The 18,365-nt window shown below is 39.6% G+C and overlaps 1 protein-coding gene across 1 annotated transcript in view; it reads right to left on the bottom strand.

Annotated features, from left to right (window-relative positions):
- Window positions 1-18,365, bottom strand: part of FAM47E (family with sequence similarity 47 member E) — a gene marked incomplete at its 5' end in the record, with an annotated part of 31,160 nt that overhangs the window by 1,316 nt on the left and 11,479 nt on the right. The window contains 4 exons of the mRNA XM_082838164.1: window positions 2,243-2,320; window positions 3,884-4,039; window positions 8,812-9,012; window positions 17,202-17,352. Of these exons, the coding sequence (XP_082694290.1) occupies window positions 2,243-2,320; window positions 3,884-4,039; window positions 8,812-9,012; window positions 17,202-17,352 (586 nt within the window). The remainder of the gene's footprint in view (window positions 1-2,242; window positions 2,321-3,883; window positions 4,040-8,811; window positions 9,013-17,201; window positions 17,353-18,365) is intronic.

The raw sequence follows: 18,365 nt of genomic DNA, 5'->3' as shown, positions 1-18,365 counted from the left end.
AAAAAAAGATGAGAGAAACTCCTTTAAATTGGCAAACGAAAATTGTACAGTCTAGTCACAACCACTACCATACCCGAATTCACAGTCTCACACTCTGATGTATATCCTGATAGGACCCAAAATCTGATGTCGATGGTAGACCATGCGAGATGGTGGACTTTGGAAGGTAGTTGCACACCATCAGAAATATCTAGATATAATCCACACTTTTTCTGTGGCCAAGTGCAGCCCGGGCCAGCTCGGCACAGCCTTGTGCTGCTCATCTCTGTTATTAAAGGCCTGGGGCTTCTGTGTAGCCGAGGGAATGAAGCTGTAGGTAATGCACAGAGCAGTTAATCCAGCAGCAGATACTGGCATGTGTATGTTAAGTATGTATGCTCATGTAACATACATAAACATGTATGTATACAAGGTGTACACAGACATTTAAGGGAGTAAAAAGAGAATGAATGCTCACATATAAATTTAAATAAGTAATGATTTTATATATAGATAGATAGATAATTTACCATCATAGATTCCCCCCTCTCTTTTAATTGAAATCCTACTGATAAAATAGAGGATATAGGATGTAAGAATAAAGGGAGAAAATATTCCAGGGTTTTGAGTGACAGGTGTTCTCAGGGGACTCAGCCATAGCCAGGGGCATCACCTCTCTCTAGTTGATGCAGCTAAAAGGGTAACTAGTGAGTCAGGCATGCTTCCTTTTGCCCAAAATTGAACTAAATGTTCAGCAGCAGAATGGATTAAACCAACAGGGGACAAATCAAAATAAATAAAGCATCCTCTTTTGCCACTAAAGAAAAAACTATGAGTCACTATAACGTCAAGAGCAAACAGGGATATATATGTATATACATATATCTCCTTGGCAAGAAGAATATATATGTCTCTGTGTGTGTGTGTGTGTGTGTGTGTGTGTGTGTGTGTATACACATATATATCACAATTATATTTATGCTTAAGTATAATTTTGTGTGTATTATATAAATATATAATCATACATACAATTATGTTATATAAAATATATAAGCATATTTAATATATTATACATATAAATATATAAAATATACTTATGTAGGCCATATATGCAGATGAGGCAGTGACTAAATACATAAGTACAAAAATATGTGTAAGTATATTAATTACATCTTATATATAAGTATCTTATATGTAAGATATATACTTATATCTAAGTCTATAAAATATACTTATGTAGGCCCACTGTTGATGCTCAAAGCTATTGGAGAGATTGCATCCTAGTTCTAGAATGGAATCTTCTAGCCCATTAGTCTATTATCGTACTCTAGACTTTCCCTTCACATCGCCTGATTTAACTTTGAACAAGTCTGGATCTGAGATTGGTCAATATATCTATTTGCCAGTAAGTGTAAGCTGTTGTTAGTTCTATCGCTCTTAGAAAAAAAGAAATCCAGTATCCTAGTTCCAGGAACTTCTACCATCTTGGCTGCATGTCCTCCTAAGGACTTCACGGGCCGTGAGCACAGGGGACTCTGGACAAACACAGAACTTATCAGCCACGACTTGGGCCCCAGGCCCAGCTGGCTTCCTGCCATGGTGACAGGGCTGGTCTGGGGACAGATCTCCAGGCTGCAGGCCCTCCTGCTAAACGGTCTGCTCTGCCAGCCTCCCACCCCACTCTTGTTATCTGTGGCCTCCTGGGGGAGCCCGGGGACGACCAGCACTACAAGCTCAGGGAGAGGGAAAGACAAAGTGGAAAAAAGACAGAAGAGGCTGCAGGGCTGTCCGGGAAGTGACCTTTGGCCCTAGTCTGCGTCCTCATGTACCCCACAAATAGCACAATAATAGTCCCAGCTCCACTCCCAGCCCCACTTCGTCCTGACCCCAGCATGGCTCCTTAGAAGTAGAAGTGAAGGAGACTGGACACTTCCTGGAGAATTCATTATTTTAGTAGCAGGCTCACGCCCTGCACATGGATCCCTTTCACTTTGGCCCCGTTAAGGCCAAACCCAAGGAAGGTGAGTCAGCAGGGAGACAGCAGGAGCCAAACAGGCTCCTGTCTGCTCCTGAAAAGAGCAGGACGCCAAAGCCCATCTGTGGGCCCCCGTCTGGGGAAAGCACACCCCTTCTCCCAGGGCTGAGTCCTGGTGTGTCCCTGTAGAAGAAGTATTTTGATTTTGTCAGGGTGCTGACCCCTTCCCATCAACAACTGTGAGCCCCTCAGCAGGTCTTTCCGAGGTCTTTCCGGCCCTTTACTCACACTCGGCATCCTGTAGCCCCTGCGCAGAATGAAATCCTTAAAGGCAGCTGTTCCATGAAGGTCTGCAAGTAACTCCTCCTAAAAGAGGGTCCACACTTTAAAAAACCGGTCAGCTGTCAGAAGCTTGATTTCATTATTTGTCCTAATTAAAAGCACGTAGCCATTTATCAAGTATGTTATTTTAAACGACTTCCTTCTCATTTAGGAATATGTGTGTAAATAACGTTCAGAAGTTGATGCATACAAAGGCTTTCGAAAGATAGCCAACCTTCTCTCCTTTCTCTGTTCTTTTTCTTACCCTTGTATCAAGGATAAGCAACACATTTTATCAATTAGATCATTATTGACCTAGGATGTCCGGAATCTAATCTATTTGAGGTTAATCATTGTGATACCGTGATTTATAATAAGAGACAGATATTGGGTCCTCTTCCCATTCCTGGCACAGAGGCCGTAAAACCCTCGGAATTTCCTAAGTGATGAGAGCCACAACGGTGAGAGTCTTTCCTTATTCATAACAAGCCCCTTTCAACCACATTGCATTTATCTTAATGATGTGTTTTTTGGAAAGCCCCTAGATACCTACTAGATGGGGGCTGGTTGCCAGGGAAACCAACCACGTGATTAGAGGGTTGGCACTTCCAGCTGAACCTCCCCGGCTCCAGGGAGGCGAGAGGAGCTGGAGGTTGAATTAATCACTAATGACCAATGATGTAATCAATGGCACCAATGTAATGAAGCCTCTATACAAACCCAAAGGAGGGGGTTTGGAGAGCTTCCGAGTCGGTGAACATGTAAAGGTACCTGGAGAAGGCAAGGAAGCTCCAAGCCCCTCCCCACGTGCCTTACCCTATGCATCTCCTCCATCTGGTTGCTCCGGAGTGTACCTCTTTATAATAAACTGGTAATCTTACTAGATTGGAAGTAAACTGTTTTCCTGAGTTCTGTGAGCTGTTCTAGCAGATGATCAGACTCAAGGAGGGTGTCGTGTGAACCTCTGATTTATAGCCAGTCAGTCAGAAAAACAGGTGACAACCTGGACTTGAGACTGGCATTTGCAGTGGGGGCAGTTTTGTGGGACTGAGCCCTTAACCTGTGGGATCTGATGCTCTCCCCAGGTAGGTGGTATCAGAATTGAGTAAAATTCTAGGACATCCAGCTGGTGTCAGGGAATTAGAGAATTGCTTGGTGTGGGGAAAAAAAACCCGACACATTTGCTGACCAGAATTGAGAGTGGTAGAGGAAGAAACGGGAGTGTTTTCCTACTCAGTATATATCCACAAATTTTAGATCTTAACCCCAAAGGGCATGATAATCAAAAAAGATTTGATCCAGTCCCAACATCTTAGGGGTATTCATGCATTCATTTGGCTTTTCCTTTTATTTACTGGAATTTAAAATTTGGGATGTTGAAGTTTATATCATTGTAATTCAGTTCTTTAAGACCATTTCACCTTCCAAATGAACTCAATCAAGAATAGTCAAAAGTCATGTGTTTCCAGCAAGAGAGTCATGTCATCATGGTGTCCCTTACCAGCACACGATTGCACCCATGTCTTGTGAACTGACTTCAATATGAGGTGGCATTTGCACTGTGACAACCTTCAGCTCAGATGATCAAGTCTCAGCATATACACATACCTGTTCCCATAGCTCCTTTTTCATATTCTCATCTTGAGCTTTATGTAAGACCTTGGGGTCAACCAAAGGCTCATCGGCTCTTTGCCTTTTCCACAACTTGGTGTTCAGATACCATGCTCCGTACCTCATCTTCACCCACTTTGGTTTATAAGGATTCTGTAGAAATAACATAATTCCCAATTTCATTAGTTTGTTTGGTTTGTCATTTCAATAAAGCTAAGATTTAGCTTATGAAAGCAGTATCATTTATTTTTAATCTATGGTTACTCCTTGCCAAAGTATTTTATGAAGTTTCAGTGTGCTTTGATTTACAAAGGTCACATGAAAAGTTCATGACTGAGAAAATAATGTGGTAGTTAAGCATGGCTTTTGGATTTAGACAAACCTGGGCTCAAATCCAGCCTTCCCCACTTAGTAGCTGTGAGTCCATGGACAAGTTAGTTAAATGCTTCATTTGTAAAATAGAGATAATAGTATCTACCCCATAGGGTTGTTGGGAAGACTAAAGGAGAGAACTATGTGAAGCAGCTAGAACTCATGTAAGAATCACATATTTCAGTGAAGGGTAATGACCTTCAACAATACTCAGTCAACCAAAATAAGAAGTTATCAGCCTCTCTGTGAGCCCAGCTCTATACTCAGCTTTGTAAATGGTACACTACTTTTGATCCAAATGCTATTCAACACCAGTCTCTTGCCTCTTTAGTTTTTAATTAAAAAAATATTTATGTATTTATTTATTTATTTGGCTGCACCACGTCTGAGTTGCGGCACGTGGGATCTTCATGGCCGCCGTGTGTGGGATCTGCAGTTGTGGCATGCGGGATCTTTTTAGTTGCAGCATGCGAACTCTTAGTTGCAGCGTACGGGATCTAGTTCCCTGACCAGGGATCGAACCCGGCCCCCTGCATTGGGAGCGTGAAGTCTCAACCACTGGACCACCAGGGAAGTCCCTCGCCTCTTTAATTGGAAGAGAGAAAGAGGGGGAGGAAGAGAGAAAGAGGGGGAGGAAGAGAGAAAGAGGGGGAGGAAGAGAGAAAGAGGGGGAGGAAGAGATGTCTTTCCTTTCTTTCTCCCATTCCTCAGGAGTGCATCTGCTGGTTCACAGCCTGATGCTGTGATGCAATACCCGCTCATTGTCTCATGAAAGGAGGTCTAACGCTTGTGTAGGACAAAGAAACATGAAACACAAAGACCCTGCTCCTCCGTCTTCTCACTCATATCTAAACTATGAGGTGGAACGTGTGGCCATTCTAGAGTCAAGCCAGAAACACCTGCCTGAAACAGAGATGATGGGACAGAGCAGAGGGGAGGGAAATCCCTTCCCAGAGCTGGACTCAGCATTATGATCCCTCCATTCCAAGCAGACTGACCTCCTTGCTGTTTCTAGAGCACCTATCACACTGCTGCCTCAGTGCCTTTGCACTCACTGTTCCCTCTCCATGATGCTCTTCCCCAAGACACCCACATGGCTCACTCTCTTACCTATTTTAGGTCATCTTTTCAGTTGTATCTTCCCTGACCACCCAATTCAAAAACTGTAACCCCTCACAACACTGCTTGTCTTCTTTCCCTGCCTCATTTTTCTGAACAGCACTTATCGCCGCTTGACATGCTGTATATTTTTCTGATTGTTTGTTGTCTCACCTCTGACCTTCTAAAATGTAAGCTTCTGAGCTTGTTCCCCGCTACATCCCCCTGGCATCTAGAACAATACTTAGGACACAACAGGTGCTCAATAAATATTTGTTGGGTTAAAATCAGGTTTCTTAACTTCAGCGTTATTGACATTTTGAGCGGGATAATTCTTTGCTGAAGGTGGGGGTCGGTGGTGCTGTCCTATGCATTGTAAGATGTCGGGCAGCATTCCTGGTCTCCACCCACGAGATGCCAGTAGCATCTCCAAATTGTGACAACCAAAAACTTCATCTCCAACATTGCCAAATATCCCTGGTGGGGTGTGGGGGTGGGGAAGGGGACAAAATTGTCCTGGCTGAGAACCACTGAATTAAAGGAAGGAGGGTAGGAGAGGAAAGAGAGGAAAAAAGAAAGGGAGGGAGAGGAACGCAATCTACATACTGCTCCACTAAAGAACTTGAGCTCTGGAATACGTTAGGTGGCTGGGTACCTGGTGATCTTTCAAGATTCAGTACAAACATAATTTCTTCTGTGAAGTCTTAACTGTACCCACCCTCAGCCCATGCCTGGTGGAACTGGTTACTTCTTCCTACAACCCGGATGAACCATGACATCATTTCATTATAGTTAGTCATTTATCCATTGACCTCACTAGACCGTAAGCTCCTTAAATGCAGGAAACAGTCCTTCATTTGCTCCCAGCACTTTTCGGCACATAGTAACAGATGCTCAGAAGTGTTTGTTGAATTAATGTGTAAATAAATGGATGAATGAATATACAGGGCCAAGAGAAACATGCTACAATAGAGGCAGAAACTGCTGTGAGAGATTAGAAGTAAGAATAAGTTAATGTCAACCGAAGGACCTGGAGAAAACTCCATGGAAAAATTGGCATCTGACCTGTGTCTAAAGGAAAATGTAAGAGTGTAGACATGAGAAGAGGGGCACGTCAGGCAGAGAGAATACTGTGAGCAAAGGTAAGGTAGTCGAAAAGCTCAGAGTTTTAAAGAACATCAAAGAGCAGAGGATAACAGGCCTGAGAGTATGTGGAATAAGAAAATAAAGATGGAGATTCCATCCCCGGAATAGGGACCAGATTTATCCTTACACCTGCAACAACCAAAAAACGAAATATAGATATATATTGAATATATATATATATATTTATTTATTTATAAGACACTGGACATCAAATAGCAAAGGACAGTGATCCCTGAGAGGCAAAAAGTGAAGAAGCCCCCAACTGCCCCAGTTCACTGTCTGCAGAGAGTTCCCAGGCCACTGAGCAGGAGAAGGAGCCCAGGAGGAACCTAGTGGACTTTCTGAGTTGAGAAGACAGAACTGAGAGTCCAGGAAGACCAAGGCGCTAAAGTTTGCAGCCCAGAGTAACAGAAAGGAAAGAGCTGCACAGAGAGGGAACTACAGAGGTTTGCAGAGGGTCTCCATCTGTGTATGTCTGGGAGGAAACCACCTGAGGTCTGGGAAAGAACTAACCAAAAGGATTAGAGAGAACAGTGTCCTGCATGCACACAGGGCCAGGGCCAGGGCCTGTTCCCTCCTGGGAAACTCGAAGATTCACAGGATACTGGGTAGAATACACGAAGGGTCTTGCATCGGTAGTAGGGAGTTAGCCCTAGACTAAACATTATTTTGACCCTTCTCAACAGTTCTTAAAAGCAAGACCCAAAAGGATCAAACTCTTCCAGATACAAGAAACATGAAGACATATACACCAATGTGTATAATAATCACACTGCTCAAAACCAGTGACAAAGAGAAAGTATTAAAAGCAGCCAAGAAAAAACAGGTCCAGAAAAACAAAGATAAGGATGACATAAGATTTCTCATCAGAAACAACACAACCAGGAGGACGGTGGAGCAACAGTTTTAAAGGACTAAAAACAAACAAACAAAAAACTTTGAACCTAGAATTCTATACCCACAAAAATATCTTTAAAAATGAAGGAAGAACAAGGATATCTTCAGACATAGACAAGCTGGAAGAATTCATCACCCGCAGATCTACACTAGAACTATTAAAGGAAGTCCTTCAGGCAGAAGGAAAATGATACTCTGTGGAAATCTATTTGAACTTTTGCATAGTGATCCTCCATTGGCCAGTCAAAAGTTCGATTTTGGCAATAACCACCATGCTTTATAAAGCAGCATTTGTGCAATTATTTGTAAATACAGAGAATTGAGCAATTTCATTCAGCCCAGATTCAGAACAAGCAGTGGTTCAGGTCCCATGTGCCTGAACCACATGGATATAATTTGCCTGTCCAGCATCATTCTGCGTTTTACCCTTTAGAAAGATGAGAGGAGAATGGAAAATTTTAAGTGCTGAATTAGTGATGGAATGCATAGTTTTCATAAACTTTATGCAACAGAGTCAAAGACAGAAAACATCATGAATGTAAAAATAGGTCAGCTGATCATGTTCAATTATGAAAGGACAAAGTTGGTATGTCAAAAATATTGGAAATATAGTATCAAAGATTATGTGTAAAAGACAGAGGGAAATTATTATCTTCACTTCCAGAGAAACTAACTCTGTAATCTCCCCGCTTCCCACCCACACTTAGGCACGTAAATCTGTCGTTGGACTGGCACAATTTGACTTGTGTATATATATTTGCACTAACACATTGTGTAGAAAAGTACTCAGGGGCCCATAGTACTTCCCTTTAGAACATAGCTTGTTTTTTCTCATCTCTGCTTCCTTGTTCTGTCTTCACAGGAAATTGGTGCTGGGAAACTGAGCGATTTGTTAATTATCAGGCAAGCATATGGTCAAGAATGATGGTCTGTGGTCGAAAAGACCGCCATAAAAATTCAAGAATTCTTTGGACATACACAGTGTTCACAACTGTTAACTGCAGCATCTTACTCTCGCAATAATAAACATTCACGTATATTTCTACTGACTATTAGAATTTCAACATGTAAAACACATAAAGAGATAGATTTCAACATATAAAACACACAAAGAGGTTGTCTCAACATATAAGACACATAAAGAGGGAAATAATGACTGTTCAGATATTAACAATAATGCTGAATGGCCTGCCTTGTTTGTATAACTGACCTTTTAAGATGTATTAAATATTCATTCATTTAACAAATGTTTATTTATTGTATTTTTTACAAATGTTAAACATCAAAAAAATATCAAGAATTTTCCTGAAAAAGGTCAGTGCCTTCTGAAGTACCAGAAGTCAAGAACATTTAATACTTGAATACGATTTAATTTCCTTTGATTCTCAGTTCTTCTCCCTTTTTGCAGTTACCTGTGGTTTCTGAGGTCTCTGCTCATAGTGCAGTTTCTGGGAAAACTGTGGCTCCTGCAGGTTATTCAGCCCAATCCTTTTCTTTAGCTCCAGAGGAACCTGGCTGGGTCTCATTGTATGGAGCACATTATAGCTTGGTTTGCTCTGACAGTCAATGTCAAACTGTTTAAGGATGAACTCCTCATCAATGTTCAGGCCCCGCTGGAAGAATAGCACAGGGCATGAGTCAAGGACAAATGGTGAAATGCTCCTTCTTCCATCTTTAATCTACAGGAGGTATTCGACCATGGCCGGAGAAGAGAGAGGTAGTTTAAAGGAGAGGTAGAAAGTGCTCAGTCACCATTTGTAGGAGACAAGAAGTATTTGGGGTCTGGAGAGCTTCGTCAGTGCATTAAGAGACAACTTAGGACCCACAAGAAGCAGTGAGTCCTGAGGGAGATAGTGGTGCTGAGGAAAATTCAGTCTGTTTGATCAAAAGCAAACATCTCCAACACTTTATAGTAGTAACATCTTTAGAGGTATTTTCCAGACATGTCTAGAAATGTTAGTTTGTGCTCTGCCCACAGCCCCTTATACAGGAAGCTGCCCTGTTCGGGGCTCCTACTGAAGCCATGGGCTCCTTTTAGTCAGCCATGTTTTGTGCACAGAACAAACCCGCCTTCCGCCCCCCAGCCATAGCTGGCAGGAGTACAGATGGGCACATTAAGAGCCCCTAATCTGTAGACTGACCGTGGATCTATGATATGGCTGAAAGATAACTTAGATTTGAAGGATAGGAGAATATAGCACCCCAAAATATGCCTCTGGCTTAAGGCTTATTTTGAGCTGATGATTTTCAGAAACAGCAGACAACACAGGAAACGATCTAGAAACGGAGTAGAAGTCACCCTTTAAGTGAAATTTACATTTATTAAAAAAACTCCACTTGTAAGGCTGTCTTCCTCTCCATTCCAGGAAGAGAAGGAAGACTTTAAATCATAAGACAGACACTCTTAGCAAAGGAAAAGGCACCCACTTAAATTTGCATAATAAGCCATACTCTTGTTCTCCTATTTCTTCCTGGTCACCTCCCCATTACTGACTCCCCACACCTTTCTCTCTTTGTCTTTGGCGCAAGTTGGTATTTGAGCCTGAATTCTAAGCCACGTAGGAGAGTTAGTCATTTTTCCCTGGGTATCTCCCATGTATATATGAGGTATACTTGTTAATAAATTTCTGTTTGTTTTTCTCTTGTTAATCTGCCTTTAGTTATAGAGATCCCAGAAAGAACTTAGAAGAATAAAAGAAAAATTATTTTTTCCTGCTCTACAGGCTCAACACAATCTTACTTTGGAATATATAAGTTGGGGAATATAGAGAATGGGGTCATTAGCAACTGAAGCTGATGTCGGAGTGAAATTTATAGACAGGGGTCATTAAATCGAGTCGGGGTATAAACTAGAGCAAGCAGAATCAATGAGGTAAAAAATAAATAAATAAACAACATGGAACGAAAGTATAAACTAGTGCTATGGAGAAAATACCACAGGGTGATGTGATTGGGACCAAAGTAGTATGACAGTTATGGGACCTTGGTCATAAGGGACTGAAAACAAGGCTGGTTACCACAGCAGTTAAACAATTATCCTAGGGTTCCTTACACTTCCTGCCTCGAAAGAGGAATAGTCCCCAACAGGAGGAGTGGGAGAGGTGGAAGGGCTGGGACTCGGGCAATCCTATCTAGTCAGCTTGTAGACAAGCAGTGGTAGAGTGGGCATCACCTACCCTGTCCAGCATCCCTACTCCAGTCACACTCCGGAGAGCCTCCCTCCACCACTTTCAGTCCATCTGTCGCAAGTGGGCTGGACATGCCCACCTCTTGGCCTCAGGGTTGGACATGTGACCTAGACCAGTCAATGAGCATATTCCATCTCCTTACTCATAGTGGATAATTCAGGCACAGGTGTGACCCACGTTAGTCTGGTGAGAGTAAGCCCTGGATTTTTCCCTACGGGAAAAAGGTTGCTCTTTTCCCATGTTAGGTTGTTGCCTGGTGGGATATAAACTTGGAAAATTTAGTGAATACTTTTGATATCACTTAGGGAAAGACTACAGGAATGTGAAGTCAGAAGAGAGTAGCTAAGTGATAGGGAGAGCACCTAAAAACATTTTAGCACCCAGATCCAGCTGTGCCTGAAGCTCTGAATACTTCTGGATGATTCCCTTTTCTCACTTAATCTAGTCTGAATTATATTACTTGCCAAAGAAATAGTCCAAAATAATATATTGACTAAAACTGACTCAAAAAATGGGGGGAGGGGGATTGAAAATTCTAGAGAGTCTGAAATTCAGGAAAAAGCATCGGGAATCTAGACATCTACTGGGACTCAGGGACAGAAATAGATAACTAAAAAGGTTCTTAGAAGGAGGGCAAGAAAAGAACTTGATAACTGAGTCAAAATTCTCTTCATGTCAAATATTTTTCGTTAATGACTGTAGTCAAGCATAGCTTTCCAAGTACTTACAGATAAATATAACTGAGAAAAATGAATTGAAAAAAGAGGGAAGGACAGAGAGAAAAGAAGGTCCTAACATTGAAATGAAAGATTAAAATATGAAACAATGGGGCGGGGGAAATGGGGAGACGCCCAAAGGGTACAAACTTCCAATTATAACATGAGTAAGTTCTGGGGAATCTAATGTACAGCATAGTGACTCTAGTTAACAACGCTGTATTATATACTTGAAAGTTGCTAAGAGTAGATCTTACACGTTCTCACCTCACACACAGAGGTAATTACGTGAGGTGATGGATTTGTTAACTAACCAGATCATGGTAATCATTTTGCGATATATACATGTATCAAATGATCACATTGTATACCTTAAAATTACACAATGTTATATGTCAATTGTATCTCAATAAAGTTGGGTGCAGACAGCCACTTTAAAAAATATATGAGAGGGCAGAGAGCAGAAGCAAGAAGAACTACAATCCTGGAGCCTGTGGAACAAAAATCACATTCAGAGAAAGACACACAAGATGAAAAGGCAGAGGGCTATATACCAGATGAAGGAACCAGATAAAACCCCAGAAAAACAACTAAAAGAAGTGGAGATAGGGAGCCATCCAGAAAAGAATTCAGAATAATGATAGTGAAGATGATCCAACACCTCGGAAAAAGAATGGAGTCAAAGATCGAGAAGATGCAAGAAATGTTTAACAAAGACCTAGAAGAATTAAAGAACAAACAAACAGAGGTGAACAATACAATAATTGAAATGAAAACTACACTAGAAGGAATCAATAGCAGAATAACTGAGGAAGAAGAATGGATAAGTGACCTGGAAAACAGAATGGTGGAATTCACTGCCGCGGAACAGAATAAAGAAAAAAGAATGAAAAGAAATGAAGACAGCCTAAGAGAACTCTGCGACAACATTAAATGCAACAACATTCACATTATAGGGGTCCCAGAAGAAGAGAGACAGAAAGGACCAGAGAAAATATTTGAAGAGATTATAGTCGAAAACTTCCCTAACATGGGAAAGGAAATAGCCACCCAAGTCCAGGAAGCGCAGAGAGTCCCATACAGGAGAAACACAAGGAGAAACATGCCGAGACACACAGTAATCAAACTGGCAAAAATTGAAGACAAAGAAAAATTATTGAAAGCGGCAAGGGAAAATGACAAATAACATACAAGGGAACTCCATAAGATTAACAGCTGATTTCTCAGCAGAAACTCTACAAACCAGAAGGAAGTGGCATGATATACTTAAAGTGATGAAAGGGAAGAACCTACAACCAAGATTACTCTACCCGGCAAGGATCTCATTCAGATTCAATGGAGAAATCAAAAGTTTTACAGACAAGCAAAAGCTAAGAGAATTCAGCATCACCAAACCAGCTCTACAGCAAATGCTAAACGAACTTCTCTAAGTGGGAAACACAAGAGAAGTAAAGAACCTACAAAAACAAACCCAAAACAATTAAGAAAATGGTAACAGGAACACACATATCAATAATTATCTTAAACGTAAATGCATTAAATCCTCCAACCAAAAGACACAGGCTCGCTGAACGGACAGAAAAACAAGACCCATCTATATGCTGTCTACAAGAGACCCACTTCAACCTAGGGACACATACAGACTGAAAGTGAGGGGATGGCAAAAGATATTCCATGCAAATGGAAAAGAAAGCTGGAGTAGCAATACTCATAAAAGATAAAATGACTTTAAAATAAAGAATGTTACAAGACACAAGGAGAGACACTACATAATGATCAAGAGATCAATCCAAGAAGAAGATATAACAATTATAAATATATATGCATCCAACATAGGAGCACCTCAATACATAAGGAAACTGCTAACAGCTATAAAAGAGGAAATCGACAGTAACACAATAATAGTGGGGGACTTTAACACCTCACTTACACCAAGGGACAGATCATCCAAACAGAAAATTAATAAGGAAACACAAAGTTTAAATGACACAATAGACCAGACAGATTTAATTGATATTTATAGGACATTCCATCCAAAAACAGCAGATTACACTTTCTTCACCAGTGCGCACAGAACGTTCTCCAGGATAGATCAAATCTTGGGTCACAAATCAAGCCTCAGAAAATTTAAGAAAATTGAAATCATATCAAGCATCATTTCTGACCACGACACTATGAGATTAGAAATGAATTACAGGGAAAAAAACTTAAAAAACACAAACACATGGAGGCTAAACAATACATTACTAAATAACCAAGAGATCCCTGAAGAAATCAAAGAGGAAATCAAAAAATACCTAGAGACAAATGACAATGAAAACATGATGATCCAAAACCTATGGGATGCAGCAAAAGCAGTTCTAAGAGGGAAGTTTCTAGCTATACAAGCCTACCTCAAGAAACAAGAAAAATCTCAAATAAACAATCTAACCTTACACCTAAAGGAACTAGAGAAAGAAGAACAAACAAACCCCAAAGTTAGTAGAAGGAAAGAAATCATAAAGATCAGAGCAGAAATAAATGAAATAGAAACAAAGAAAACAATAGCAAGGATCAATAAAACTAAAGGCTGGTTCTTTGAGAAGATAAACAAAACCATTAGCCAGACTCATCAAGGAAAAGAGGGAAAGGACTCAAATCAATTAAATTAGAAATGAAAAAGGACAAGTTACAACGGACACCGCAGAAATACAAAGCATCCTAAGAGGCTATGACAAGCAACTCTATGCCAATAAACTGGACAACCTGGAAGAAATGGACAAATTCTTACAAAAGTATAACTTTCCAAGAATGAACCAGGAAGAAACAGAAATATGAACAGACCAATCACAATGAATGAAATTGAAACTGTGATTAAAAATCTTCCAACAAACAAAAGTCCAGGACCAGATGGCTTCACAGGTGAATTCTATCAAACATTTAGAGAAGAGCTAACACCCATCCTTCTCAAACTCTTCCAAAAAATTTCAGAGGAAGGAACACTCCCAAACTCACTCTATGAGGCCATCACCTCCCTAATACCAAAACCAGACAAAGGTACTACAAAAAAAGAAAATTACAGACCAATATCACTCATGAACATAGATGCAAAAATCCTCAACAAAATACTAGCAAACAGAATACAACAACACATTAAAAGGATCATACATCATGATCAAGTGGAATTTACCCCAAGGTTGCAAGGATTCTTCAATATGTGCAAATCAATCAATGTGATACACCATATTAACAAACTGAAGAAGAAAAACCATATGATCATCTCAATAGATGCAGAAAAAGCTTTTGACTAAATTCAACACCCATTTATGATAAAAGCTCTCCAGAAAGTGGGCATAGAGGGAACCCACCTCAACATAATAAAGGCCATATATGACAAACCCACAGCAAACAACATTCTCAATGGTGAAAAACTGAAAGCCTTTCCTCCAAGATCAGGAACAAGACAAGGATGTCCACTCTCACCACTATTATTCAACATAGTTTTGGAAGTCATAGCCACAGCAATCAGAGAAGAAAGAGAAATAAAAGGAATCCAAATTGGAAAAGAAGAAGTAAAACTGTCACTGTTTGCAAATGACATGATACTATACATAGATAATCCTAAAGATGCCACCAGAAAACTACTAGAGCTAATCAATGAATCTGGTAAAGTAGCAGGATACAAAATTAATGCACAGAAATCTCTTGCATTCCTATACACTAATGATGAAAAATCTGAAAGAGAAATTAAGGAAACACTCCCATTTACCCTTGCAACAAAAAGAATAAAATACCTAGGAATAAACCTACCGAGGGAGACAAAAACATGTATGCAGAAAACTATAAGCCACTGATGAAAGAAATTAAAGATGATTCAAACAGATGGAGAGATACACCATGTTCTTGGATTGGAAGAATCAATATTGTTAAAATGATTATACTGTCCAAAGCAATCTACAGATTCAGATTACCAATGGCATTTTTTTACAGATCTAGAACAAAAAAATCTTAAAATTTGTATGGAGACACAAAAAAACCCGAATAACCAAAGAGGTCTTGAGGGAAAAAAACAGAGCTGGAGGAATCAGACTCCCTGAGTTCAGACTATACTACAAAGCTACAGTAATCAAGACAATATGGTAGTGGCACAAAAACAGAAATACAGATCAATGGAACAAGATAGAAACCCCGGAGTAAACCCATGCACCTATGGTCAACTAATCTATGACAAAGGAGGCAAGGATATACAATGGTGAAAAGACAGTCTCTTCAATAAGTGGTGCTGGGAAAACTCGACAGCTACATGTAAAAGAATGAAATTAGCACACTCCCTACACCATACACAAAAATAAACTCAAAACAGATTAAATACCTAAATGTAAGACCAGACACTATAAAACTCTTAGAGGAAAACATAGGAAGAACACTCTTTGACATAAATCACAGCAAGATCTTTTTTGATCCACCTCTTAGAGTAATGGAAATAAAAACAAAAGTAAACAAATGGGACCTAATGAAACTTAGAAGTTTTTGCACAGCAAAGGAAACCATAAACAAGACGAAAAGACAACCCTCAGAATGGGAGAAAATATTTGCAAACAAATCAACAAAGGATTAATCTCCAAAATATATAAACAGCTCATGCAGCTCAATAACAAAAAAAACCCAACCCAATCCAAAAATGGGCAGAAGACCTAAATAGACCTTTCTACAAAGAAGACATACAGATGGCCAAGAGGCACATGAAAAGCTGCTCAACATCACTAATTATTAGAGAAATGCAAATCAAAACTACAATGAGGTATCACCTCACACCAGTTAGAATGGGCATCATCAGAAAATCTACAAACAACAAATGCTGGAGAGGGTGTAGAAAAAGGGAACCCTATTGCACTGTTGGTGGGAATGTAAATTGATACAGCCACTATGGAGAACAGTAGGGAGGTTCCTTCAAAAGCTAAAAATAGAATTACCATATGACCCAGCAATCCCACTACTGGGCATATACCCAGAGAAAACCATAATTCAAAAAGACACATGCACCCCAATGTTCATTGCAGCACTATTTACAATGGCCAGGTCATGGAAGCAACCTAAATGCCCATCAACAGATAAATGGATACAGAAGATGTGGTACATATATACAATAGAATATTACTCAACTGTAAAAAGGAACGAAATGGGTCATTTGTAGAGTCGTGGATGGATCTAGAGACTGTCATACAGAGTGAAGTAAGTCAGAAAAACAAATATCATATATTAACGCATATATGTGGAACCTAGAAAAATGAACCAGTTTGCAGGGCAGAAACTGAGACACCGATGTAGAGAACAAACATATGGACAGCAAGGGGGGAAAGCCGCGGGAGGTGGGGGGTGGTGTAATGAATTGGGAGAGTGGGATTGACATGTATACACTGATGTGTATAAAATGGATGACTAATAAGAACCTGCTGTATAAAAAAATAAATAAAATTCAAAAAAAATGTATTGATAATGGTGCATTAATTTTTTCAAGTGTACCATACTAATTATTAACACAAGAGATGTTATTAATAGGAGGAACTGGGCATGAGAAATATGGGAAATTTCTTACTATTTCTGAAACTTTTCTGTAAATCTAAAACAATTCCAAAATAAAAAGCTAATTAAAAAATTATAATAAAAAAAAATTTTTAAATTAAAAAAATATATATGAAACAACAGCAATGTACTTATAAACAATAAACATTCAAACATTGGCTGTAAGCTTGCAAACTTTCCAGAAATTTCACCTACAAGAAACATTTCTATTTTAAACAGTGGGAGAGTCAAAAGATTCCTTTACGACTTTGCCTATTTGACTTAGATTATATCCAAACACTGTTTTTTAACAAAAGCAACTTTGAGCTCGACTTTTAAGTATTACCAGTAACTTACAAACTTAGTAGCCCAGCTGCAGAAGTCGCTAACTCCTTTGCGTACGTTTTCATGACGAAGTGGACCATCATTGCAGAGCAGATCTGATTCACTTGGCTTCTTTTCTTCATAAAGCCACTGGCCTGGATGTGACACAGGAGTCTTCTTGGGACTAAAGTTAATGAGATCATCAAAGAATCACAATATACAGCGCCATGAATCCAGGTGGATTTCAAATAGTATCTTGGGGAGGAGCTCATAATGCAAGTATGTTTAACAGGCAGGCTCTTGCAAGCTGGTACAAATTCTATGTTAGTATTTTTCAAAGATCATATTCTCATTATCAATATCATAAAGACAAGTATATCATATTTATTTAGAACAATTAAAGCTGATATAGAATTTTATCACTGTAAGTTAATTTTTTAAAATTATGAGTACCATTTATTAAGACCTATTTCAGGTAAAAACACAAATTACAGTGCTTGGAATCTGTCAAGACTATCTTGACAAGTAGGAGATATCCTTGCCTTCTCTCTCCCTCAGCCCTAAACTCCAGCCTATTAGTAAATCTGGTAGATTTTAACTCTGTCTCCTTCTCTGGACTGTTGCAAAAGGCTCCTTGCTGGGGTCTCTGCATTTTCTCTTAAGGCCCTAACTGCTAATCCCTAATCCATTCCCAAAGTGTAAATCTTGTCTTATCAAATGCAGCTACCCTTCATTCTGGATTAAGCGTCTTCAATAGCTTCTTTTTAAAACTTGAGATATAACTCACACACCCTAATAGTTACCATTTCAAAGTATACAGTTGCTTTCATATATTTACAGAGTTGTGCAACCATCACCATTAATTCTGAAACATCTTCGTCACCCCCAAAAAGAAGGCCCATAAACATTAACAGTCACTGTTCATCTCCCCACCCCCACCATTCTCTCTGCTCTTAAAAACCACTAATCTACTTTGTGTCTCTGTGGATTTGCCAATTCTGGGCATTTTATCTGAATGGAACCATATAGTATATGATCTTTTATGTCTGACTTCTTTCACTTAGCATAATGTTTTCAAGTTTCATACATGCTGTTGCATGTATCAGTAGTTTCTTCCTTTTTTATGGCTGAATAATATTCCATTGTATGGAGAGACCACATTTTGTTTATCCATCATCAGTTGGTTGATGGATATTT

This window comes from Leucopleurus acutus, assembly GCF_964270905.1.
Source record: "Leucopleurus acutus genome assembly, chromosome: 4".
Classification (NCBI taxonomy): Eukaryota; Metazoa; Chordata; class Mammalia; order Artiodactyla; family Delphinidae; genus Leucopleurus; species Leucopleurus acutus.
Note: the sequence above shows the minus strand (reverse complement) of the source record. Positions and strands in the feature narration are given on the sequence as shown.